The sequence below is a fragment of the Podarcis melisellensis genome (assembly GCF_964234715.1).
Source record: "Podarcis melisellensis genome assembly, chromosome: 8".
NCBI lineage: Eukaryota > Metazoa > Chordata > Lepidosauria > Squamata > Lacertidae > Podarcis > Podarcis melisellensis.
In genome coordinates this window covers 51,046,563-51,073,260 of record NC_138540.1, presented here as the reverse complement: position 1 = coordinate 51,073,260, position 26,698 = coordinate 51,046,563, and the positions used below count along the sequence as shown (strand labels likewise).

The 26,698-nt window shown below is 43.5% G+C and overlaps 1 protein-coding gene and 2 long non-coding RNA genes across 8 annotated transcripts in view; 2 read left to right on the top strand and 1 right to left on the bottom strand.

Annotated features, from left to right (window-relative positions):
- The window catches only part of LOC309375071, a 32,282-nt gene extending 9,068 nt beyond the window's left edge, over window positions 1–23,214 (top strand). The window contains exons 1-3 of one of the 2 annotated variants that reach the window (XR_014170796.1): window positions 12,719–12,979; window positions 13,025–13,658; window positions 21,444–23,214. This is a non-coding gene — a long non-coding RNA (uncharacterized lncRNA). Of the gene's footprint in view, window positions 1–4,018; window positions 4,121–12,718; window positions 12,980–13,024; window positions 13,659–21,443 lie in introns of those variants that run through there. The other variant, XR_014170795.1, reaches the window with a different exon arrangement.
- On the top strand, window positions 4,614–9,380 carry LOC309375075. The gene is made up of 2 exons (XR_014170800.1): window positions 4,614–4,820; window positions 8,732–9,380. It is a non-coding gene; the product is annotated as an uncharacterized lncRNA (long non-coding RNA).
- CMIP (c-Maf inducing protein) overlaps window positions 8,637–26,698 on the bottom strand; it is a 148,301-nt gene continuing 130,239 nt past the window's right edge. For all 5 annotated transcript variants that reach the window (XM_081920304.1, XM_081920303.1, XM_081920302.1 and 2 more), the window contains 11 exons: window positions 23,225–23,290; window positions 20,645–20,671; window positions 19,563–19,611; window positions 18,510–18,617; window positions 17,562–17,678; window positions 15,747–15,887; window positions 15,063–15,110; window positions 14,612–14,758; window positions 13,872–13,977; window positions 12,021–12,091; window positions 8,637–10,948 (listed from right to left, as the gene is read on the bottom strand). In XM_081920304.1, coding sequence (XP_081776430.1) covers window positions 10,895–10,948; window positions 12,021–12,091; window positions 13,872–13,977; window positions 14,612–14,758; window positions 15,063–15,110; window positions 15,747–15,887; window positions 17,562–17,678; window positions 18,510–18,617; window positions 19,563–19,611; window positions 20,645–20,671; window positions 23,225–23,290 — 934 coding nt within the window. In that variant the 3' untranslated portion in view covers window positions 8,637–10,894. The remainder of the gene's footprint in view (window positions 10,949–12,020; window positions 12,092–13,871; window positions 13,978–14,611; window positions 14,759–15,062; window positions 15,111–15,746; window positions 15,888–17,561; window positions 17,679–18,509; window positions 18,618–19,562; window positions 19,612–20,644; window positions 20,672–23,224; window positions 23,291–26,698) is intronic.

Below are 26,698 nucleotides of genomic sequence, written 5' to 3'. Positions count from 1 at the left end.
GACATCTGGCTTACTAGCAGGACTTATCAAAAGGAGCTAGGTAGACCACAAGCTTAACTTGAGCCAACAGTGTGATGCAGCAGCAAAAAAAGCTAATGCTATTCTAGGCTGCATTAACAAAAGTATAGTGTCCAGATCAAGGGAAGTAATGGTACCACTCTTCTGCTTTGGTCAAGGCAAGTGGCCTTCAGCTCCTGAGGTAAATTTGGGGTGAGGAACCACTGACCTCTGGGCCAGCCTTGGCCTGCACAACTTCCCAATTAGCTCATGAGGCCATTTTGGGCAAGCCATGGCCCTCCACCATACACCTTACGTCATATAGGTAAGGGTAGGGCTTGACTATGAGGATGAGGATGGCCAAAGCTGCTTTGTGCAGCTCCCAAAGCTAGTTGTCTTTGCATAAAGTGGGGCCACAGTGCTAAGCAGAATTGCGCCCCCTTCACACCAGCTGATGCAAGGAGCTTTGGGGCACCCCCAAACCCAGCACCAAGCAGGACCACTCTCCCCACATCATGAGAGGGGGTGATCCTTCCTGGTGCTGGCCTCAGAAAACCATCAGGTGTGCACAGGGTCCCTGCAGGGAGCTCTTGGGCCTACCCAAACTCAACACTATAATGTGGGAAAAGCTTGATCTAGCTGCAGTCTTAAAGGGGAGGAGATTTGCAAATACTTTCAAATAGTTTCTGTAGGTTGACATTTTCGTGGAATGGAATCCAATCTTTCTCCTATCACCCACAGTCATTATTAATAGATTTTCCACTGCCTGAGAGGCTTCCTAGATGCTTCTTCCTATCTCCAGTTCTCCAGTCAAAATAACCACCACCAGCAGGTGACATATAAATGGCTTTGATTGTGTGGTGGAATCTTTTGCCCATTTCCCTCCCTCATTTTCCCTGTAAGGAAGCCATGGGGTGGGGGGAGGGAACCTGATGGCCCTCCCTGTCAATTAGCCCACTTATACCAATCAGAACCATGTGTGCTTCTTGCATTCACTAGCCAATCAGAACTATGCATTCTGCCTGTGGTCTGCAGTGCGGGGAGAAGAGAGATCTCTCACTCACAGTAGGAACCTTGTTTTTATCATATTTCGTGTGTATTGGGGGGGGGGGGGAGACAAGGGAGGAGTGTGCGCGCTTTCTTTTCCTTTGTTTTCTGGCTAGAATACTCTTATCTCTTCCTGTCTTCCCCTATCACTTCTTTCTTTGGATTTCACCCCACACCCAGCAGCGTCACTCCCCTCTTATTTCTGAAATATTAAAACTAAAAAGCACAGCCCAAACGCTTTCCATGTTGCCCTGGTTTTAAGTACATGCATATTCCGTTTGCAGTGTGTGTATGCTAAAGTGGATTTTCATGAAGAAGCCTTAACCTGAAGTATACTTGTAATAACATTTTAAATTGAATCTTGTGTTTTGATTTTAATTAAGTTTAAACTGTTTCGCTTTGCTTTGGGAGACACCCAGTGAACTGTATTGGAAGGTGATATAAATGCAATTAATATACTAACCCCACGTATCTGGGAGTAAGCTCTACTAAATTTCAGAGCAGACAGGTAGGTCACCAGACCCAATAGAATTGGCTTGTTTTTGTTGCTACCTTCCCATGACCAGCTGTTCCGCCTTGAAGCAATTAATACATGTGCCTGGTTTTCCTTTTGTGGCATTTGTGAGTCTCCTCTTCCACATTTTATCTTCACAACCTTAATACATATAATACTGACAAGCACAAGGTCACCCAGGAAATTCACAGGTGGTGGTTTTAACCTTGGACTCTTACACCCTAGTCTTACACCCTAATATCCCTTCTCATGCTGTAAAGAAGGCACGGAAGTAAATATGTTCCGAGTGTGGGGATAATCTTTCCCTATAGGGCTGAAAGTTTAGGGAGGAGCCTGTATGGGATTCCCTTCACAACACAAGGGATGAGAAATTTCTCACTGAAATGAACTGCCTTCTGCTGCCCTCTTCAGACATAAAGCCAGAATACACATATACTATTTTATTTTTTTGCTTGTGCTATTTTTTATATTAAAAAAAGAAGCAGTTTAAAATAGTAATGCAAAAATTGTTAAATAAATGAACTTATCATGGATTTGGACACATCCATAAAGGGACAATAGGAAAGAGATTTTGGATATGACCTATTACCAATTATTTGGAAGTTGCTTTCTCAGAATGTCCCTCAGTAAACTTCTAGCCCCACCCTTAAGGAAATAAGAGAGCAAGCAGCTTATGCTGGCAATATAAAATAATGAACACTGATATCAGGGACATTTTCTGGACCTGCTCTAAAAATAAAGAAATTTGGGAGTGATCTAATATGTTTATCTAGTAAACTTATCTAGTATATTTGTCTTGGTATATTTATTTGGCAACAGGTTAGTGTAGACTGCCCCAGGAAATGCTGTGAAATAATGCTGTTGTCCCTTGTGTCCATGCTGCACTACCTTGCTACTGCCATGTAGGCAAATGCAAACCTTACTCTCTCTGAAGGCAGTCTACACCTCAGCATGCTTTTGGAAGAGCAGAGTGGGAATTGTCATTACCTATTCTTGTCCAATGAGGGCAGCAGAGATTGTGAAATGGAAATGGAGAGTCCAGAGGGCTGCATCCAAGGTTAGTCCTACTCAGAGCAGACCCACCAAAATTAATGGTCATGATTTGTCCATTAATTTTAACGGGTCTGTTCTGAGTAAAAATTGATGTGATGCAACCCAGAGGGCTTTAAAAAATTGTATTCAGCAAAGTCGGCATGTAAAAAATGCAGAAATGAGATTAATATTGATCACATTTGATGTTTAAATCGTAAGTTTCTGCAGAAGTGCAAGTATTAGAGCCTTCCTCAAGAACACTGGGTTGTAACCAACTACAGTGGTACCTAGGGTTACATATGCTTCAGGTTACATTTGCTTCAGGTTACAGACTTCGCTAACTCAGAAATAGTACCTCGGGTTAAGAACTTTGCTTCAGGATGAGAACAGAAATCGTGCAGAGGCGGCGGGGCGGCAGCAGGAGGCCCCATTAGTTAAAGTGGTGCTTCAGGTTAAGAACAGTTTCAGGTTAAGAATGTACCTCCAGAACGAATTAAGTACTTAACCTGAGGTACCACTGTAAATCCTACTCAAAGTAGGCCCATTGAAATTAATAAACCTAAGTTAGTCATGTCTATTAACTAGCCTATTAAGCCAGTGTGGTGTAGTGGTTAAGAGTGGTGGACTCGTAATCTGGTGAACCGGGTTCGCGTCTCTGCTCCTCCACATGCAGCTGCTGGGTGACCTTGGGCCAGTCACACTTCTCTGAAGTCTCTCAGCCCCACTCACCTCACAGAGTGTTTGTTGTGGGGGAGGAAGGGAAAAGGAGATTGTTAGCTGCTTTGAGACTCCTTCAGGTAGTGATAAAGCGGGATATCAAATCCAAACTCCTTCTTCTTAATGGGTCTACTCTGAGTAGGCCCCATGTTCTATGCCACCTTCTTTTCAGTAGCTCCCTTTCCATCGCAAGGGATGGCATTAGAGGGTGGCAGCAGAATTTGGCCTTCTCCAGTAGTAAACTCTGCATGGCCCTTCCTCTTGAACAGCAATGTGGAACCTCAGGCCTGGGGCCAGATGTAACCCCCAGGCCTCTCTGTATGGCCCTTGAGACTTTCCCAGAAGTAAACTGGTTGAACTGATTTCAGATTTGTTATTTTGCATTGTGGTAGGTAACTAGGGGTGTCTGATAATTCTGATGGAAACAGAAAGGGGAGCAGAAATTGCTGACTTTCTCTTATTTGTCCCCTGTCTGAAACAGATATCAGTGGATTGTTATCGGTCCACAAGCAATATAATAATAATTTTATTATTTGTACCCTGCCCATATGACTGGGTTGCCCCAGCCACTCCGGATGACTGACCCCTCTGCCATATGCATCGAGTTCCTTTTGCATTGAAATTAACAGTGTGGAATAACATAATAACAACACAATTAATTACATAAAATTCTGCCACAGTGAGACGAGTTCTGTCGTTTTAGAACTGGAGCGGAAACAGTGCTGTGTGGAACGAACGTGAGCCAGAACAGAAATCCATGCCTTCTTACATCCTTCGTTGTAACCCACCCTGGGACCTTGTGGTGAAGGGCAGGTAAGAAATCCAGTTAACAATAACACATAATAATGCCTTCAGTTTCTTGTATTTGCATTTATATACCTGTGATCTAGAGACACAGTGAATTCCTGCCCCCAACATTTAACTGTGAAGAACAGGAAAGGGAACTGAACTAGGGTGAGTCCATGTTCTCTGCTTTACAGAGAACAGTCCTTTATTGAAGGGCTATCAGATGACTGTCCTTTATGTGAAAGCATTTTCTATTAAAAGGGCTGTTCAGTCAAAGTCCGGTTTAAAGATAAAGAATTAGGAGTGGGGGAGGGGTTTGAATTTGCCCATCAACAGTAAACTTCTGGACTGAACATCTTCCCCATTATGACATTTTCTGTTACATTTCTAAAAGTGCAACTATACACATAAATTAGCACACAACAATTTGATGAAAAGGTGTGTCCTCTTTTTTTGCCAGCATGTACCGTAAGTGGTTACCCTAGAAGGAACCCCAAAGAACTACTACTGTGTGCAGGCCCAGTGTCAACACTCAGAGCACTTGGGTAGCTGTCAGGACCCCAGGGTCCTAGCAGGGCTGGCTGGCAGTGGAGCCTGCGCTGCATCCCTTGCTATGAACTTGCCCAGATGTGGTGGGCCACTTATATTTCCCACAAGGCCCTGGAGTGATGCTGTGTCAGGCGCTCTGGGATACTGCGGGGAGTGAAATGGCTGCAGCCACCGTTAGGTAAACCATCAGCTGGGAGCCCACTCTAGGAATTCATGTTAACAATATTTTTAAAAAGGCAGGGCCTGAAGACAAAAACAGGGGCGGAAATAAAGCCACTGGTTTTCTACAGGTAGCAACTAGCTAAATAAAGATGCTATGAAATAAAGATGCTATGTTCCTGTGAAACAGGGACAACTAGAAATTAATTTCTGAGGTTTAAGAAGGAAAAAAACAGTTTACAAATAGTGCCACTGCCAACACTAGGAAAGCTGCAACACAAACACACACACACACAGTATTTTTCCTTGCAGCTGTGTGACCTAACTTATCTTTGCTGAGTCTTAACATGTTTTAGTCTCCTTAGATGGGGTGAGTCAGAGTTGAGGAGTCAAAAAGGCCAACAGAATCCCAGTCTGTTTCGCCACCATCCCCTGCTCCCTGCATATGATGCATCTCTGTTATGAGTCACTTGAGAGAGATTTCTTCCAAGGAAAAGCCATGCATGCAAGAAGACCCTGAAGCTTGACAGCCGGGTTGTATCAGAGTCACTCCACTCACTTCCCTAAACTGAAATCTCACTGTTCAGGCATTCCCCAGATTAGAACAATAGAGCAGAATGATAGCAGAGTACTCAAGACTCCTGGCCTAGAAAGCTGTCATCTGTGGTGCAATCAGGATAGGACTTTAGAACAGAAGGCCAAGGCCTCACTCTGAAGAATGAAGTGCCTCATATCTCAGGTTTTACAAATACTAGAAACTTGCTTTTCTTTTGAATGGAAGCTCAGAGTCTAGGAATTATGGTTCATCTGGAGGGAGCAGGGCAACTGCCCATCTTTATGAATCCTCATGCTAGATGCACAAATCTTTCAGGGGTTTTTGAAACCTCAAGCAAGCTCAAATCCTCAGAGAAAGGGTTTCAGTAGCACATCAAGCCACAGCAAGGGGCTGGGATTCATTTGAACCATTACTTGGTTTTCTGACTCAGGTCCATATACAGGGAATGGGAAGAAAGCCCCGATCTGTACCAGAGGGCAATGTCTACTTTGTCACTTACATTCATTCTCTTGGCAGCCAAGCAAGGGGGCCTAGGCCCTAGGTGAAAATGTGGTCGTTATGGCAACAGTGATGTCACAGCCTCTGAGGTAGAAAAGTGGTGGCAACCTCAAGTATGACTTCCTCCCCTACACCCTTTGTTATAGTTTGGCTCGAAAATAGAGACGGTCCAAGCAGCAGCCTTGCAGGGACAGTTTAGCTGATAGTCTCATGCATCGCTGCATACAATACCTCTGGTTATGGGAATCCTGAACAGAGCAGTGGATTACAAATGCAGCACTGCAGGAGCTCTGTCTGGGAACGGGTGCAAATGCAATGCGCCGTTTAGTGGCAGAGACCACCTTCAAATCTCACCTGATTATCAAAGAATATTTTGTACCTCTAGAGAACTATGCCTTTGTGTTGGTAGTCAAAATATAGTAGAAAGACATGGTTCATGACGTTTTATACTGTTCCCAGGGGCAGATTAGTGGCACACTGTGGCTGGCTGACTCTGACCTACTCTTTAGAGAACAGTCCTCTAGTTGAGGACACCTTCTGTTCCAGGATGGCCCACAGGCCGACTTTGGCCTGCCAAGCCATTCTTGGCAAATCACTCACCACACCTGATGTCATATGCGATGTCAGATGCGAGACAGGTACTAGCATGGCTTCAAAGGAACAACTGCGAGCTTAAAGTGATTCCGATCAGCTGATGGGTGGTGGGAGCATCCCTAGCTCCAGAATAAAGAAGGGGATTGTCTTGAACCCCCTGCCAAAATGGGTGGAAATAACATGTACCTTAGCAGTGGTTGCAATGCAAAGCCCTTTGTGATCTCAGAGCAAAGCCCTCTTAAGGCATGCTGAAAGAGGCTCGTTATCCACTGTAATGTCAGATGAGTGACCCTGTGTGGGGTAGGGCGGATGCAGATCTGGCCTGCTTGCAGGGGAGTGGGAAAAGTTCAGAGTTCCAGCCAGTCAGCCAGCCATACCCTTTTCCAAGGCACGCCATTCCATTCCCATTCTCCCTTCCCACATCTAGTTATGCAGCTGCTGACAATGTAGTTTGGGGTTTTTCTCCCTCCTTAGGAATTCCTCCCCTTAAGTTTTTGTTTGTTTTTTACTTCTTCACATCTTGGGGTTTCCCCAAACCGGCTACTATTTCCCATTTTTGTGTAGATGCTCCTGCTTTGGCTGCCTTAAGGATCTTCAGGTAGAGAATTGAGCTTGCTCTTAAGATTGTGCAATGACAGAACTGTCACTTTTGCCATTTTGTTTTCCTTATTGGGTCTCTTATATATAGGTTTTGTGTCGCCCCTTGTTTTCAGAACAATTAATGATTGACCTTGTGATGCTTTACAAGTTAACATCTCAGGCTACCTACCTGAATCTCACTCTTGTTATTTTTAAGACTCATGCACTGAGACCGGCCCTATATCATTTATCTAGATGGCAAAATTCACTGGGCATTTTGGTGGCAAAGTAAATAACTTATTCCAGCGTCTCCTACTGCCTTTTGAACTGAATCACTTGAGCAGCTGGTACTTGATCATGGCCTTCTGTTCAACACATTTAGGACCTCCCTCCAGAATAGGTTTGCAAATTTATAAATGAATATATAGCAATAATAATAACTCTGAGCCTAACCTGCCTCACAGGGATAATATGGAGAGGGGGAGAGCCATGTTTATGCCACTTTGAACTCCTAGTATGAAAGATAGGGCATTAAATTAAATATCTAGAGAAGTACTTTGGAATAGAATTTTAAAAGAGATTTAGAAAAGATTGTACTTATTGTAAACAAGTTCTCACCAGAGTATTCTGTCTCTTGTGCATAAACCAATGATCAAGAGAACCACAATAGTTTAATTGTACTATTAGGATAACTCTGAAGTCCTATGAACCCTTTCCATAAACACATTACTTGTTCTGTAGCAAACATGAAGATCTACCTCCCTTTCTCACTCTGAATAATGCCAATTCCACATACTCTGTCACTCTCTTTCATTACAAGAGGGTAGAGTTCGGCAGAAGGGGGGGGAATGTGGCTTCCAGTTGCTCCCATTCAATTCTTTTTTTTTAAAAAAATGGTTTTTTAAAAGATTTAATTGGGTTACAAAAGGACATACAGCGCCTCTCCTTTCAGTTCCTACAGATCAGTTATATTTGATGTGAGACACTAATGTTAACACAGTATAAGGTTGGGGGAGAAGAGAGGTGGGAAGAGAGAAGACAGGTAGCAAACTTTCATTCTTTTGCATAGTGTCCGTGCAATGTTTTTGTGTCAGCGTCTTGTGGGTAGGTTCTCTTTCTATTCATTTATTAGTTTTCATTGGTGATGAGATAGGTTGGGGGCCCAGGGCATGGTTGGTTGCATTCAGTGGAGCGCAGTGAGTTTTGTTTGCGAGTGTAAGGGGGAGATGTTGTTAGGTCAAGTTAGCGGTATCGATCTGTATGCTGCCCGCATTTGCCCCTGGCCTTACCTGCCACAGGTGTGTTGCTCCCAGAAGGGAATGAAGCGTCTTGGCTGAAAAAGGTTCCCTACCCCTACCGTCCAGGAAACATGGGCCAGCGTTATGGTCTTGAAAAGCAGGCCTAGCTCTACCGAAGGGGCTCAGAATGTTTCATGTACCGTTTCCGAGCAGCTTCCCTCCCAGAGCATTTACAAGGCTAATCCAATGCGCTATCCCCTCATGTAGCATAAGCCTTCCAATTGTTCTCCGAGCCATCTTGTAACATTCCCACAAACTGTACCAGGAAAAAAAATGCAATTACACAAAAAGAAAGGACAATGCACGCCACTAAAAGATATTCACTTACAGTTTATTTATCCCCACCCCACCCCCGCGCCTGAAATTATTTCACATCTTTTTTTTCTTTTTCTTTTTTTTACACAGCTACAGAACAGTAGTAGTAAACCATCGGTAGAAGCAACAGTGCTAAGGATAAAACGTTGGCGTAAGTTTCATCTCTGTTTTCTTTCGTTTTCCCTCACTGAGTTTATCAGACAGCTTGGGATATAAGGCAGAAACAAAACAAAACAAAACAAAAGCAAAACACAACCCCTGGCACCCTACATGAATTAAGACTTGAACCAACCGTTGTTGTTGTTTTGTGTGTGTTTACAAAAAGTGGGAAACAGAGAGATGACAGAGACTTGAAGTGTGAAGAAGCTACCCTACCAACATTTTTTAAAAACAAAAACAAAAAAAAGACAACCAGAACAGCAAAAAGCATCGCTTCCCATTGAAATACATTTAAAATATGCATGCATGTATGTACAGTATATGTATATATACATGTACATACATACATATGTGTGTATAAGCACACTGCCTGGATGTTAAATCTCTTCAGGTGCCCCCAGAACTGAACAAATATCTGCTAGTAAACTCAAAAAAGATAAAACACATAAAATGCTTCTTTTCTTTTTATTTTAAAAAGCTGCTCCATCCCAAGAATGCTTATTGTGAAAGAGAGAGAAAATAACCCAAAAGCATATTTATAAAAGAAAGCTTATTTATAAGGGTTTTTAAAAATAAAATATTATTAATAATAATAATTTTTCTGAGCATTTGTGTAGGACCCACCTCATCATCCTAGTGCCCTCCAGATGTTTTTGGCCCCCAGCTCCTAGGGCTGATGAGAGGTGCAGGCCCAAATATCTGGCGGGCATTGGATTGGCAAAGGCTGGTGCAGGCGGATCAGGAATATGGATAGTGGTCATACATATTTTGAGGAGCAGCTTAGCAGCTGGAAAAATCCCCCATCTCATGAAAATAATAAGAATAGTAATAGTAATATGGCAAGTGATCTTTGTATGCATGGAACATAAGCGAAGCTCTGGGAGAAGGGGAGGAGGAGTGAAAGTAAAGGAAAATGCACAACACGGTGGCTGTGAGGATGAACATGCCCTTGAAATATAGGACGTAAACAGAAAACCGAACAGGCACGCCTTGGCAAATCTAACACAAATGGTCGACAGCTCAACTTAAGTCTAATCTTGAACTTAAGTTTTTAAACTAACGTTTTTCTTAATTACAACAAAAGGTAGTTTCCTTACCACTCCAATTTCCTAACCCCAGCACAGTTTGAAAATGTATCAGGTGATATTCACAACCTCTTCCTGACTGCGCACTCATCTTTTTGCTCTTGTGTATATAGATGTATTCATATGCATATTTTTTATTTTATCTGAAGAAACTTTTGAGTGATTTGTAAATCAGAAATCGGTGGGGTGATGGGGCTGGACAGAGACTATGTAATACAGTAAGCTTTACTAAAAGACAGTTATTCAAAGAGGGTTTTCTGTTCTTTAAAAAACAAAAACAGTAAGACCAACTAGTTCATACAGTCTATATGCGAATCAGAATGAAACAAACAAACGAAAAAGATAAAAGAATTAACAATTCATAAATAAAAGACAGGTCCCAGACCTGTTATTTGTGAACCATTTTTAAATAGGTGCATTATGTAAATTGTATGTACAACAAAATTACTTTGCATAACGATCGTAAGAACAGAACGAGAGGTGAAAATCATGTTTTTTTCTTCTCTTGATTTCTCATACTTTTTTTTAAAAAAAAGAGAGAGCAGGAAAGATGGTAAAGCACCTAAAGACTGAGGGTCCATCCAAGAAAAAGCTCTGATGTATAACCCCATATTTTTTTCTTTCCATATGGCATTTTAAAAACAACAACACAAAAAAGCAAATGAAAATTGAAACAGATTTCCCCTCCCTTTTTTCTTTTTCTCCCCGGCTGCGCAATCTTTCTTCCCCCACCCCCAACCCCTTCATTTAGATGATGTTGAATTTCAAAGGACGAAGCTCAAAGAATTTGGCAGGGCCTGGGGCATGCTCAGTTCCCCCTCCCACACGCAAAGCCACACTCTGCTACCTCACAAACACAACTCCTAAAATCGAAGTCCTCAGAACTTGCTGCTCTCTATAGGTAGAAGCCAAAAGTTTATTTCTCTGCTTTTATTTTGTTGCGAAAAATTCTCTTTTCCCCTCCCTCCCTCTCTCCTTGTCAAATGCTACGAATGCAGCCCACGAGATTTCACCATGCCTCTGTGTAGCGGACATCCACTTCCTTCAGGTTGGGCAATTTAGCCTGGTTAAAGAGAAAAGGGTGGGGTGGGTAGAGAGAAAGAGATAAATAATGAGCTGGTCCTTTTCAGATTTCCACCAGAACCCAGTAAGATTCCTTGTGAACCATCGCTAGGCATTTAGGTTCTGCTTGTATATTTTGTACATCCATAGTAAATGAAAGTTTGCGATTTAAAGTGCTTAAAGCCATGGTGGCTGGCGCTCATTGGGCCTGGTAGGGCAGAAGACCAGGAGCGCAGCAGCAGGTGGCGCCGGAATCAACTAATTCTAGTTTTCTTCCCCTTCCTCTCCCTCCCTGAGTTCTACAAGGGCAAAACTCAGACAAATGAGGACGAAGCTGACAGGCAATGACACCTCTTGGACTGGTCAGCAGTAAGAAGGCAGGCAGATGAGGGGCTGGCTTAGGGCACACAGACTCTGGTGTGGCAGTGCCCCATTTGCCCCAACAGATCAGCCTTCACTGATATAAAGGGAGGTGAATGAAGGGAGCAGCTGCTGTCCAACTGCAGGTTTAAAGAGCTTCTCTGCCCTAGGCAGAATTGGAGATGTGGGACGATGATCTTAGAGTGGGTGCCTTTGTTGAAGTATCAAGCTACCAAGTAGATCAGTCAATTGGTAGCATAAGAAGGGGACAGAGCTCAGTGGGGGAGCAGGGAGAAGGTCCTCAGTTCAATCCCTGGCAGCTTCTCCAGGTTAAAGGATGGCAGCTGGCAGGTGATGGGGATCCTGGAATGCGGCTACCAGTCAGTGTGAACAGCACTAGGCTAGGTGGACCAATGGTCTGACCTGGTAGACAGCAGCTTCCCACATTCCTATGTGCTCATTTTGTTAACTTCGGGTTTAAAATTCTTATGAATAAATCATTTTAGAGGTGGTGACACTGCTCTTTCACATCTTGAACAGGATGGGAATCTCTGGCTGTCCAGATGATCACTGGTGATGCTGGTTGGGGTTGATGGGAGATGGAGCCCAGCAAACATCGTAAGAAGAGCTAAATGTTTTACGTGGGATGGCCTGCTCTCTTGCCACTGGGCTCTTTCCCAGACATGTCCCGCAGCTTCAAAACTTTGACATACCTTGAGATCTTCATAGGTGTCTGCCGTAAGTTTGGTGCTATTCATATTTAAGCTACACAGGCTTTTCATGGCTAGGAAATAAATAAGCAATATGTTACCCAAAATGCAAATGCTGCCATGTTGATCTATTGGGGAGGGGGGACTAAAATCCATTAGGGCATTTGGCCAAACAAAATGCCACTAAATTGTGTGCAAGCTTTTTGAATTCTGGAGAACTCAAAAGCTTGCACATGATTTTATGATATTTTAGTAAGCCAAATAAAAACATTGCTCTAATAGGATTTTTTATACAACATGTTGGTTGTAGATACATGCTTCTGCATATTGAAAGATGGCATGATCATGTCTGAGGGGTCAATATGTTATGGAGGCCGCTATGTTGCAGACCTTGCTTAGCTAAAAACTTAACTGACTGGACTTTGGGTCACTGCTTGGCAATATTTTCTCTGCAAACATGAGAGCTAGAATCTTGATCCCCCCAATCCCCCAAAACAAAGCTTTAGATTCTGAACACGAAGGTTGGGGGACTGATGTATTTTGCACTAGGAAAGTGCTTTAAAATATTTTGTATGACACAGTGCAAATGAGTCATACTCATAATTCTTGCTCTAGTTTGCACAATTTTTCTTACTTTTTTGATAAATGAGAATACAAAAAACACCCCAAATAAAGAGTGTAGCCCTTCTGAAGCCTAGCTATGCTAAACGTGCAAAGCCCTACGGAGAAACTGTACCTATCTGTCACACCCAGCCATTATCAATCCCTCACTGTCTATAGGAGGGATCCTGATGTACTCATATCATTTGAAAACCTTGTAAAATTCATAGAGCATCCTCTCTGCTGCAGACAGTCATTCTCCAACTAGTGAAGCACAACCAGAAATGTGATGGAGTGGGTGGGAACATCACATGGAAGAACAAACGCCTGAATGGGGCTAATATGGCGCATCAAAGTGGGTTGTAAAATCATGTTCACTACATATAAAATAGTTTGGTCTTTCCAAGAGAAAATAGGATCAACTGAAGAAGGGTTAGATGAATTAAGAAAAATGAAATGTGGATCTAAACTAATGGAGACAGTTCTGATTACTGTATAGGTTATAAAAAAAATGGATGCTATAAAGGAAAAATTAATATAAATTATTGTAGATTGGCATTACGTTAAGCAGAAGAGTCTTAATCTTATTAGTAGAATATATTGTGCTTTTAAGAAATGTAATCTGACTCCTGACATAGTGTTCGGGGGGGGGCTAATTTTTATTTATATTAATACTTTAATCAATATTACTTTTGTCATACACTTTGGTATGGAAAAAATAAACATCTTTAAACAAATGTCCACACAATGGCCTCATTTGCACTTAGGTCAGGGCACAGAACCTGGGCATCTGTCCCAGCCCACCAAAGGAATGAGTTTGTCATCACTGACAGGTAGGAGGGGGAATCACCGCAAGAGAAGCGGATCCGAGAGGCTGGTTACAAAACAGACTTTAACCTGGATGAATCTATCTGGAACAGTTGCCCTCCCTCTGGACTGCAATCCCCACTTCACTCATCAACATGGATTGAAACAGTATGCAAGTCACTGGAATTTGCAGTTCTCAAGTATGAGTACACCAAGGAACCTGTGGCTTCCCAGGTGAGATATTGCTCTCCTGTCATTCCTGACTGCAGGAGATGCTGGCTGGGGCTGATGGGAGTCCAACCACGAGGGCCATAGTGCAAAAAGGGTGCATCATTGGGAGAATAAGGCCCCTTCAAAGGGGTTCAAAACAGTCCTGAGGCAATAAAGTCTGAGCCCAGATGAATCCTCTCCCTGCCCTATCATCAGTCTGCTTCTTTGCTTACTTACAGCTCAGTGCCAGCAGTCCAGCGTCGGTGACAGGCGTCTCACATAAGTTGAGCACTTGCAGCATCGTGAGGTGTTCAGAGAGAAGCCGCAAACCTGCATCTCCAAACTGGAGGAGGTGGGGTGGAGTGGGGGAGACATGGAAATATTATACATGAGCAGAGCACTATGGGGAAAGGAACTGGCCTTGCAGACACAGGAGACTATTATCTTTCTGCACTAGTTTACATCCCAGCCATGCAAAAGTCAGATTTTCACACCCACACCCACCCAGCAAGAAGCATGATGACAGTTGATGACAGTATTGTAAAACTGGAAGGGGTCCAAAGGGTCATCTAGCCAAACCCCCTGCAGTGCGGAAATCACAGCTAATGAAGGAAACTTAGTTGAAGGACACAATTCAGTATGGACAGTGTGGTTGAGAGATGGGCCCTGAAGAGAGGGATGTGCGGCCTGAGCCATGAAGGCTATTTGTGCCCCTCAGGGTGGAGGTTCCATATCCCTTTTCTACATGCAAAGCAGGTACTGTCCCCAAGAGGTGTAAGTGCGGCAGGACTCTTGCAGTGAGGCTAACAATTTTGGCTGGAAGCAGAAAAATTGGGGGAGGGGAGGAGTCTGCTTATAAAATGGGGGGGGGGGTTTGCAGGCAACTTGCACTGTCAGAAAACCTTGATGCGCTGGGCAATCTTGGGCATGTCTCAGCTCAAGCGACTCCTCTCTGATGCTGCTTCCTGAGCTCGTACCTGAGTTGACCACAGGTTCAACTGCTTGAGCGAAGGCAGCTTGATGAGATGCTCTGCGCAGGCACTCGTGACGTTAGTGAAGGCCAGGCTGAGGTTCTCCAGGTTGCCAAAGGAACCTGAGCTTAACAACCGGGCCAGGTCTGCGTCCTGAGGGAGGAAAACAGCACAGATCAGATTGGCACAGAAACTGCTGTAGATATTGGCAGGAACTTTCAAGCCCAAGCTCTTGCAACACAGGCCGCAGTTCCTGTGTTGCGAAAGTTGGTTAAATTATGGGGGCAGAACCACTTAATTCACACCTATATGAGCATTCTACTGCAGACTTCGCCAACCTGATGCCCATCAACCACAGCATGCATGACCAATGGTCAGGATTGATGGGAATTAGAGGAAAGAGAAAAGCTTTTCTGCATGCTTATGATATTGCTATAATGGGAAAGCTAAAACTTACTGTGGATTTTGATGGCAGTGTTAACCTGGTAGGACCGCCTTTCCTTTGCTGTAAAAAATAACAACATGTTGATTACAAACGGGGGTGTTGCTTCTGTGTCACACACTTTGCTGGTGGAATGCCCCAGGCGGAAATCCCCTCATTTCCAGTTAAAAGGGCCTCAGGTGGCAGGGCAGGGCAGGGCCTCTTGGTATTCCACATCCAAAAGTACACTGCTGTTTACTTGAGTAAATTGGTAAGTTGATGCAAGGGAAGGGATGAGGTCTCAGGAGCATGGAGGGGGTTGGATTCTGCTTCCACAGTCAGCTCCAGATCAGAAGATTCAGGTGCAGAGTGGCACTTTTTGGAACTTCAGAGAATGGGGTGGGTTGGCGGGGGTGGGTGTGGATTATATATATCATTGGCCCACTGCAATAACTATTATATCACTTTCTGTTTCACAGTGTTTTAAATATATTGTAGGCCGCCCCAAAAAACACTGGTTGGTAGGTGGGGTATAAATATAAATACTCCAAAATAAAGAAACAGAACAGTACATCTTCCTTTGGGAAGTCCAGGCTTGTTACAAGTGCAGTCTGAAGAGCCGAACCTCTCTTTAAATATCCTTCGTGCCTTAGGCCCCACCTGAATCTCCTCTGGTGCCTGTTTTTGAATAGTGACGGGGCTGTCAATACAGAGACTCACCAGTTCTTTCAACTCCCTCTGCCTGTCACAGAGCTGCTCGTACATTTTTTTCCCCACGTCAGTGCTCTCGAGGGTTGAGATGATCTGAAGCTGGGTGTCTTTGTTGTCGATGATGTTGTATTCAAGCATCAGGCAAAGAATCTGACAGTGGAAAGTTAAGTAACATTTACTCTACAGCTTGTTCACTGGGGACGTCTGGATAGTTTGACACAACCCACCCCCTCTCTCTTCTTTTTGAATGCTTGTTAAGAAACAACTTTGGCCTGAGTTTTCTGCGCTACATGGTTCATCCCACTTGTTTCTTGCAAATGCCCTGTTCGGTTGGTTCAGCTGTGGGATAGTGACTGGTTCAGCAAGCTCTGTGGCTGGGCGGAGATTTGAACTCAGGCCTCCAACATTCTTGTCTCCAACATTCTATCCATTCAATTATGCTGGCTCTAAGAGGGCAAATGCATTATTCACTCCTTCATCTTGTTTTTCCTTGCCCTCCTCTGTGAAATCAGTAGGGCTGTCACTCAATTAAAAAAAATGAGGCAGCCATCTGAAGCACACTTGCTGGAGACGATAATCCCCACTGAACAGATTGGGGCTTAGCTTCTGAGTAACCATGTGATTGCATTGTCAACCACAGAGGTTCTATTCAGTTAATTAATCAATTATACCTGAATACATTTGCACGAGAATGGACTAACCATTCTGAAGGGGTGGGTAGGAGCCCACTTTTTTTATTTTGAAAGGATGCAGGGACATATTGCAAGAAGCAGAACCATCAATGGGGCATTCCACAGGACAGTTTCCCTTAACATGCTGCCCTCCAGATATTCTGCACTCTAATTCCTATTATCCCCAACCATTAGTCAAGCTGGCTGGGGCTGATGGGAGCTGTAGTCCAAAACAACTAGACTGGAAACAGGTTGCTGAAGTCTGCTGTTAAATTTGTTACTTAATGGACCATAATGGGTTCCCCCAAGAAAATCTTGGACTGCAGTCACATGCAGGGACTGAGAATTCTTTGTCCTTAATCATGTCAGGGAACTATTAGTTTTCAGGGTTCTTCTGTTGGAAAGGATTATTGTTAAAATAGCTTATGAAATTACTTTTAAAAAGTAAAAATGTGCACTTGGCTTTAGCTTAGCTTAATCTTTGCAGCTGCATTTCTGTCTTGTTTTGCTGTTTTTCACTGCATTTTGATTCATTTTCATTTGGAGTGTTTCGGAAAGACACTTTGGGTAGCCTTTAGGGCACGGTGGGGAAGCATGTACAGTTTCCAAATAAATACATTTCTTTATCTTTATTTTATTTTAATTTTATTAAATTGATGCCACCTTTCCCTTTCAAAGGAGCCCAGGGTGGCCGGCACACAAGAGATGAAACTTCTAAAATCAATTAAATACCAACGAAGGCTGGGAAGCATCTCTTCTTAGAAGGCTTTGGTAGGCACCAAAGAGGCAACGGGGTGGCACCTGTCTAATATTTAAAAGGAGGCAATTCCAAAGAGTAGGTACCACAGCACTAAATTCCCAATTCCTATATTCTGCAGAATGGACCTCCAGATAAAATGGAATCTGCAGCAAGCCCTCACCTGCAGGGCATGCTGATCAATTGGGTATAGAAGGGGTAAGACAATCTTCTTGGCAACCTGATCCCAAACTGTATGCGGCTTTATACACCAAAACCAATCCTCTGAACTTAGCCCTGCAGCTACTAGGCAGCCAGTGTTGGAATGAAATACCGCGTTCCTAGTTTCTAGGCTATGTGACAGATTAAGGGGTTTGGCACCACCCAATTCAACAGTCTCATTATTTGATGCATTACCTCCACCATGGTCTGGTTGCCTCTCAAAGCTAGCAGCATGCAGGGCCCAAGTTTGTTCTCAGCCAGTGAAAGCAGGAACTTTTTTGTCTTATAGCAGGAGCCCATTAAAATGTGAACCTGTGAGAGCAATAGAGAGAGAGAGAGAACCTGGTTAGGGGTGCAGGCATGAAGGAAGAATGCGGCACTCTTTAAACCAGTCATGTAAATCAGCCAACAAAATTAACAAATTCGTACATTATATATTAGAAAGAGGTGTAGTCTCCAAGCATCAGAGGAAATCCTATATATATATATATATATATATATATATATATATATATATATATCCATCCTGTTTGGTCATTCACTTTTCCCTGGAGTGAGGAGTGAGCTTACCAGCACAGGCCAGAGCCCTGGCCTCAAATCAATCCTCTGGGACAATCCAGGAGAGAGGTGGGGGAAATTAGCGAATTGGCCCAAAGAGCTGAAATGGATGCATGTACAATTTTCACACACGGGATTTCCCATGTACATATATCTGCTTCCTATCCACAGTTATAAAGACCTTATGGGACTGGACTTCCAAATCCAAAGAAAGGATCTGGATTTTGCAAAGAAAAGATAGGGCAGTGTATATAGAGGGGCATGCTTCAAAATTAGACAACCTTGATTCATAGCAACAGCAAGATATGTCACTCCATATATTTCAACACAGCGATTTCAAATATTCAGAGTGCTGCTGACAATGGAGAGTTTCGATTAAGGCCGTAGCAAAATGGCCCTCTCCCATTTTTGTAGCTCCATTTACAGGCTGCATCTGTGGGAGGATACATTTTGGGCATCTTCAGGAGAGTGGGATGTGTATATCCATGTGTGCAAAAACTCACCAGCACTCCTACTCCTACTCCAAACTTCTGAATATATGTTCAACCCATTCCCAGTTTATTCAGAGTTACAGCTGGCACATACCATGCTGGCAAACAACTCTCCATCATCATCGCAGGCTACGCCACCAGGGCTGTAGAGCTGGAACCAGCCGTCTTTGCCAGCCCGCACACTCAGCAGACACGAGTGGACCTGCCAAGCAAGACACAAAGGCAATGAGGAGTTGAGGCTCTTTGCAGCACCACCTCTCCACTAGTCCACAGAGAAACAAGGAAAGAAAATAGCAAACAGCTTCAGAAGCACCTCCAGGACTAACTAATTTAATGTGGCATAAATTACTGTCAACTAAAGTCTACTTCCCTGGATGAAAGAGAGGTTTTTCCATATACATTTGGGAACACAGGGAGCTGTCTTAGGCTGCATCAGACCATTGGTCATTCTAGCTCAGGATCGTCTTCAGTCACTGGCAGTTCTTTGGGGTTTCTGGCCAGAGTCTCTCCCAGCCCTACCTGGAGAGGTTAGAGACTTTCTCCATGCAAAACAGATGCTCTTCCATTGATAGAGAAGAAACAAAATAAGAACTCAGACTATATGCATATGGAACCTTTTCCTTGCTCTTAATTTGGTGTTTGAAAATAATAGTAATCTACAGAGATCTACAAGTTGCAGTGTAGGACAAAGCACATTTGCTGCGTCTTTTGCCTTCTTGTGCCCCTGCAATATACAGACCCTGTACAAACATCCTGCCTATCGTAACAATGGGAGCTTTGCTAGTGGTGTTGTGACATGAAGACTCCAGGGTGTCTGCCTCAGCTATTTCGACAGATGTGGAGAGGGGGAATTTATTTGCGGCATTTATTTAGCACAGGAAATTAATTCTTGCCGGTTGCAGTTCTCCCTGCTGAAGTGACATCAACAACAGATTCTAGGCACCCAGGGTGGGGCGCATGTTTACGTAGGAGGAAAGAAGCCATTCATACTAAGGCTTATGCCCCCAAGCATTCTGGGGACAAACTCAAGGCAGACAGGCAGAGAGAGGCTGACAGTGCTTTGGAACGCAAAACTACTTAAAAGCCAGAACTTTCTGACAAGCAAGTCTCCCTGTCCCTTTGATCATGATGCTGGAAAGGAACTCACTTCTTGTCTTGGATCTTCCGCGAATCTTTGAATGACGTACTTCAGCTCCCTTGAAAGGGCAAAAGAGAAAACAAGAAGCAGAACGATGAGTGGCTATTGGTCAGTTCCAGAATTTACACAGCTGCAGCATTTCATTTTGGTTACGCTTTAAGTGATTGATGCCCCTCTTCTGGAGAGGGTGCAGGGAAGCAAGCGGAGAAAACATTTCACAGGAAGGAATTATGAGGGCTTAAGGAGTTGCCAAGGCGGTGCATATATGTGGAGATTGCACAAATCCATCTATGGGTTACGTCAATCATCAATCCTCGAGCAACTAACCTATCCAAGGTCAGAGAGACAGACCACACAACCCTTTGAATTAATTCACACAATATAGACCAGGAAGGGGCTTTGCAAATGCTTGCAGGCGGTCCATCTTAAAACAACCCAAGCATTTAAAAGTCATCCCAGTCTTATAACTATCATTTGAGCCAGGCAGAAGATGTACTGTTAGCCTTAAAGATAAATGGTAATAACCCCTTGGTACAGACCTGCTTGGACTGTACCACTTCAGACTGCAAGTAGGGAGTTTGCATGTTTAAATGCTCCTGCCTCACCATGTAAAAATCCTCCCTGCATGTAGAAAATCAGCACTTGTCCTTAAAGGACTAGGCTCAAGCATCTCTTGCTAACCTGCTAGGTTTCTATATGCAGGGAATACAAGTTGTTTTTTTAAAAAACTGTGGGTGGTAGTGGTGGAAAGATTCAAATGTGCAATTTCTCATAGCTGCGATTTAAAGTGGTGCAGCTGTCATGGCGGAATAAGTGACTGGGAGAAGGTTTAATGAGGAAGTGCTTTCATGCTGACTGGCATGGAAGAGATTTCTCCAGTGACAATGGGTTTTGCTCCACTTCTTCATTTTTATTAAGAATGTTTGTGACTCGTGTGTGTGTGTGTGTGTCTAAGCCCTATCATTCTGATTCTGTCAGCAGCTTTCAAAACCTCAGTGCTGAAGGATAAGAGGAACACAGACACATTAGCCTTTGCTTAGATCTGGCTTATTTATATCACAGGAAATAGCTTTAACCAAACAAGCACTTACTTTGTGAACTTCTCATGCGCAAGAGCCCTGAAAATTAGACACAGAGAATTATTAATGATTCTCCTTTTTTCATGCGGTTCTTTTCTTCCAAAATAATTGTGAGTATGTGGATTCAATAAGTCTAAAGAGGAGAGCTATAGTCTACATGACATTGACACATACATAAATGCCGCCTTTGCCAACCTGGTGGTGCCCATGGGTTCTAGGTTGGCAAAGGCTCCAGCAATGCATGAAGTATTTACAAAACAAAAAGGGTGGGAGTGGGCCACGTTTTAATTATGCTGAATAATGATGGAACAGGAAAAAATTAAGACTGGGGGTGGGTGGGCTCTGGATGAAAGATATCTAATGAGATGGCCCTCCATTTTGATGATTATATTAATCTGTTTTTGGGTTTTTTTAATTCAGCCTTTCCCTAGGATGGAACGTGGGATGAAGTTCACGGGGATTCCTAGCCTCTCATCCAGATGTGCTTAGTTTAGCTGTGTTGCAGGCCTTCATATCACTCTCTATGTATTGTTGCAACATCATCCTGTGATCCCTGACTGGGTGGGGTAACCCTTGCCTAGAAAGGGAGGGAGGAAACCTGGTTGTGTGAGAAATCAATGCTGCAACTCACTTCAGAAATATGTTTTAGCAGTAGTTTAAGATCAATTGCCATTCAAGAATACCCCTGAAGAATAGTTTGGTTTGAAACATGTTGTGCTTTTAAAAACATGTGGGTTTTTTTCCTTCTGCACTATGAGATTTCTTCCCTTCTTTTCCCTGCGACTGGTAATCTTCCTGTTTCTCTTTGCAGGCAAACCCATGTGATCGAACCAGGAAGAAGGCAAAAGCCAATAGGGAGACAAACAGCACTGGAGCAGGAAGAGGCAACAGAAACAATGCTGCTGAATGGGGACAATAAAGGGAATGTAAGCACTGCCTACGTATTCCTTTGGGGAAATGTAAACCCCACCAAGTACAGGACGATTGACACTGGAAAGCATGTGGCTCAGCTCCTGTGTTCCAAACTGAGACAGATTGCTTCAAAAGAGGTCTCATGATAAGACAAACACATCTGACTTTCCAAGCTGTGCCCTCTTGATCAGGAGATCATTCACAGCCCTGCTTTTCACATGATGGACTTGAAGGAGCCTTACAAACCTGCTGTAAGTGTCGTTCATATAAAACTGCTTTTATTCCTGCTTTCCTCCTAGCAAGAGAGCTGTGTGCTTCACCTAAGGATGGAGACTGAGCTGGGCAGCAGCTGGGTTTCTATATCCCACCTTCCCTCCGAGGAGCTCAAGGTGGTGTATGGTTCTCCTCCTCCTCATAGCATCCTCACAACAGCCCTGTGAGGTAGGTTAGGCTCAGAGACGATAACTTGCCCAAAGTTATCCAGTGAGCTTCATGGGAGAGTGCAGCTTTGAGCCCCAACCACCAGGTCCAACACTCAAACCACTACACCACATTGGCTGCTAAAATATGAGGGGCTGTCAGGCCAAGGCAAGATTAGACTGAGGAGTGTTTTCAGTAACAGCAACAGCAACAAAGAGCTCCTGCCAGAGGAAAAGTCAAAGCCAAAACTATTCCAAAGGGAAATTCTGTCATCAATGAAGCAAATGGAAACTTTCAGGGCCCGGTGATAGAAACTGCACACTTTGTAAACAGGGTTTTTAGCTCCATCCTAAGTCCCAGGTGTGTTCATTAATTGCATTGCAATTAAGGCATGGCCACATCTAATTAGCATGGCACATTAGCGAAGCAATTAATGGTCACTCTCTCATACTGCATTGCATCATGATACAGATCTGCAATTCACCCCAGGGTCCTTTGCTAGAATCACCAACTCAGGTAAAAAGATGCCAGGTGTTGTTCTATCTCCCCAGCCGTTCCAAAGCACACGCAGTTTACGAAAGCGAGCCCTTCCAAAGCACCCAGACACTGAGGGATGCGATAAGCTGGCAAATTGGACAATTATAGGCTGTAATGTTCACCCTCTGGGAACAGCATTTCATAAACAATGGTGTCATTAATAGGTTTCAGAGGGATGCCATTGCCAAACTCTTTCATTGCGTCCTAATACTGCTTATGGAACAATGTGCATTTTTGTAATTATCTTTTTTTTTCTTCAATGGGTCACCTCAGCCCTTTATGCTTGCTGGCACAAATGCTTGTTTTGCTATCTGATCCTATGAGACAACTGAACTTGTTCACTTCTTCTTACAGGATGTAGCTAATAAACTCGGGTGGCTTTAAAAAGAGGGCTAGAAAGGGATGGAGGATAAGGCTCAGAGTGTTATTTGAGGAATGCACCCTTTCAAAATATTTTGCAGTGAGATATTTTGGTCCAGTCCCGTGGAGACCTGGTGCTCCACCTGAAGTGTCCCCTTAAGCCCAGGTTTACTGTCCCAAAATATATCTGTACTGGATATCTTCACTCCTTGAGTTTTGGAAAAGTCCTTGGCATGCACTGCAACATTTAAAAACAAATATTTTTAAATCTTCCATTCAGCGTCTTCTGGACTGTAAGATCCAACCAAAATTTCTCAAATTTTTTGCCACTAAAGGAGATAAAACTACCTGCCATGAACTTACTCTTTAGGGAATGGGATAGGTTGAAGCAAACTGGCAAGAGCTGGTCTCCAATCGTCATAGTCTGATCTGAAATGAGAAAAGTGCTGTTAGTCCTGGACACAATACATAATCCACTCTTGTTTATCAGCTGTGCATTTGTCCTTGTAGGTAACGCATCCACCACAGTATGTGTGAATGAGATCCATCTAGGGCTGGCTCTTGACCACCTGGCACCGCAGGTGCTGCTGAACTACAATTCCCACCAGTCCCAGATAGCATGGCCAGTGCTCAGAGGTGATGAGAGTTGTAGTTCAGCAACATTTGGAGGGCCACAGATTAGCCACTCCTGGTCTTGGCTAAATCCTCTCTCTATAGCAAGGAGCATTATTTGTGACCCCCTCCATTTGTTGTGACCTTTTCATTTTCTCCTGTTATTGTTGTTGTTGTTGCACCTGTAGCCCATTGCATAACCTGGACACACAATCTGCATGCATGACTTATCCCTGTCTTTCAAGATGATATGATGTGAGAGGATCAAAGATCTGATCACAAGAACACAGTTATTGGAATGGGTGCTGATGTAAACTTCCCTTCAAATTAAAGAAAGAAAAAGAAAAAAGGTAACCTAATACTGGCCATGCAAGTCAATCCACGGCAACTTTATGAGGTCACAGGCTGCAGGTTGTGGGAAAGAGCTCTTTCTTTCTGCCTGTGACCCTGGAGAGTGGCTGCCAGTCAGGATAGACCAGTGTCTGCCAGCCTGGTGCCCCTCATATGTTGTTGGACTACAACTTCCTTCAGCCCCAGCCAGCACAAGTAACGGTGATGGGAGCTGCAGTCCAAATCATCTGGAGAGCACCAACTTAGGGAAGGCTGCGATAAGCAAACACAACCAGAGCATTTTACATGCAAAGAAAGTTGTTCCTTGTTCCTTGCCAACTGAAGTCCAAAACATCTGGAAGGCGTCAGGTTGACGAAAGACTAGAACAGACAATACTAGGCTAAATGGGCAAACAATCTGAGCTGGTATCTCCCCGGTGCAAACAATATGACATTCAGAAGACATTTGCAACTCTTTATTTCCAAAATTAAGCTTGGCTCACCACTTACACAGGAAGCATCAATCAACAGGCCAGCTAAGTGCTCCCCGCCCCAAATCTATTAGCAGTTGCAAAGGTGGGGCTTAAAATTCCCAATCATGCAAAAAACCCAAAACATACCCCCTGCCACCAGCAACTGCACATCTCTGACTGTGCAACCCTTTCTGCCAAGGTCACAGAAAGCTCATGGCCAGCAGGGCCATCAGCTCCCTAAGACACAAAGGCTTAATGAGCTGCCACGTGACACAGCCTGGTCAGTTCTCTTTTCCCACCTTCAAACCTGCAGCATGCCAGCCTGTAACTACAGTCAACTCAGCAAATCAAATAAGCCTCTGCCTGAACTGCACGTATATCCGTGTGTGTGTGTGTGCGCGCGCGCGCACGCACACATGCCTATCTGTCTACACACACACACACACACCATGGCTGTCATTGCTCCATGGACACCACCAGAGGCCTTTCCCCTTTTCCCAGTGTCGTCTTTCGGTTCAATAGAAAAAGCTGCCCTGCAGATCCCATAGAGCCGAAACAATCCCAAAACATATTAGCAGCCAGGGGCAACCCCGATAAACATAACATCAGAGAATGCACACAGGGTATTTGAAGCATGCAGCTGACCTATAGGGGAATGTGGAGAAGGTGGGGCCAAGCTGAAAGAAGACCTAAGGGGCCGCCAACCTCCCCTACTTCAGTTTTCTCCCCCACAAAAGGAATTGGTTTGCAGTTTGGTCAACATCTTTTCATTGAAACCAACCTATTTCTTTATTGATAGTTTTATATATCACTTTGTAGCACTGCACTCTTAAAGCAGCGCACAGTTTAACAGTGATACCACACCAAAACCTGTATATTCTAGGGGCCTGTAAAGGAAACCTGTCATTCAAAGACCTACATAAACTTCTTAGGAGTGATATCTGTTCTCTTTAAAAAAGAAAAAGAAACAAAACAGCAACATATTAAAGGCGAAAGCATTCCAAACAGTATCTCCTCTTCTACCTGGCTCTGCAAGTAAACTCCGCAGCAGTGTCAAGATGGGTGAACCTGCGAATTTCAGTGTCTCAGTTTCTCATATTTCCTTTGAAGTTCAGTTCCCCACATGAGTTTGTGATTTATTTATTTTTAAAAGTCATCATGGAAGTTCATCAGCATTTTAGTGTGAATTTGTCTGAATGTGCCCACTTTTTGCAAAGCAGCTTTCCCCTAATGCAACACATTTTTGTATGTTTTCCCACTAACATATGCATCTTTGCACACATTACTTGGCTGGATAACAACATAGCAAAAGTTGGAGAAGTGCAAAGTTCAAAGGATGGCTGCGTTTCAGTTCAAGTACAAATTGGATTGATTCACCTATGAATACAAACTGGATTGAATTTTGCTCCCATTCCTATACCAGGCTTCAGTTTGAAAAGAAAGCCATTCCATCATGTGAACTACAGATCTCCGCAGTCAGTGGAGTTTAACTAAGCTCCTTATTAGAGACAGCATTAAGGCAAACTCGTAGAAAGAACATCACAATCCATTTAATTGTTCTTTGAAGGATCTGACTCAGCACTCTCAAGCGTGATACAGGGAACAGAGACAGTAAGACAGTAAGATTCTTTGTGCAATACTAAGCAGACAGCATATTCTGGGAATAATTGCAATAATAAATTGTAATTATTCAAACCAAATCATGGATGCAGGACCCACCTATGGCTTTTCGCTTTGTAAGCATTAGACACTGCTATCAGACAATAATGTGAATTATTCTTTGCCTACTCTGCAAGGTAACCGCCTTGCATTTATAGTGCAATTCTATACATGTCTGCTTTAAAGTAAGTTATGCTGAGTTCAATGGAGTTAACTCCCAAGTATACATATAGAAGTGCAGCCTTGCAGCACAATCCTAGCCATGTCTACTCAGAAATTAAGTCCCATTGAATACAATGAGGCTTATTCCCAGTAGTGTTAGGACTGCGTGCAGCCTTCGTCATTCTGAAGCCGTGGTCATGAGGGATATCCAAAGATAATGCAGCAGCCTGAGACTTTTCGTCTTCCATTTATGGCTGCATCTCTTTCTCTTTCTTTTGAAAGTGGATACAGAGAATTGGTGGTGCCCAACTAAATTCTGCTTGGAATAGATTCACTGACATTAATGGACTTAAGTTAGTCATGACCACTGATTTCAGTGAGCCCACTCTGAGTAAGACTGATATATTTTCCTTCTCTGATCAAACTGCTCCACCTGGTCCAGTGCTGTTGTCATTGACTGGCAGCTGCTCTCCAGGATTACAAACAGGGAGTCTTTCCATCTCAAAGGTAATAGGCAGGCCTATATATCCAAAGCCAGCTTAAGTTTTATTATCCACTGACAATTCGCATACTCCACCTCTCATCTACATAGAACTAGTAT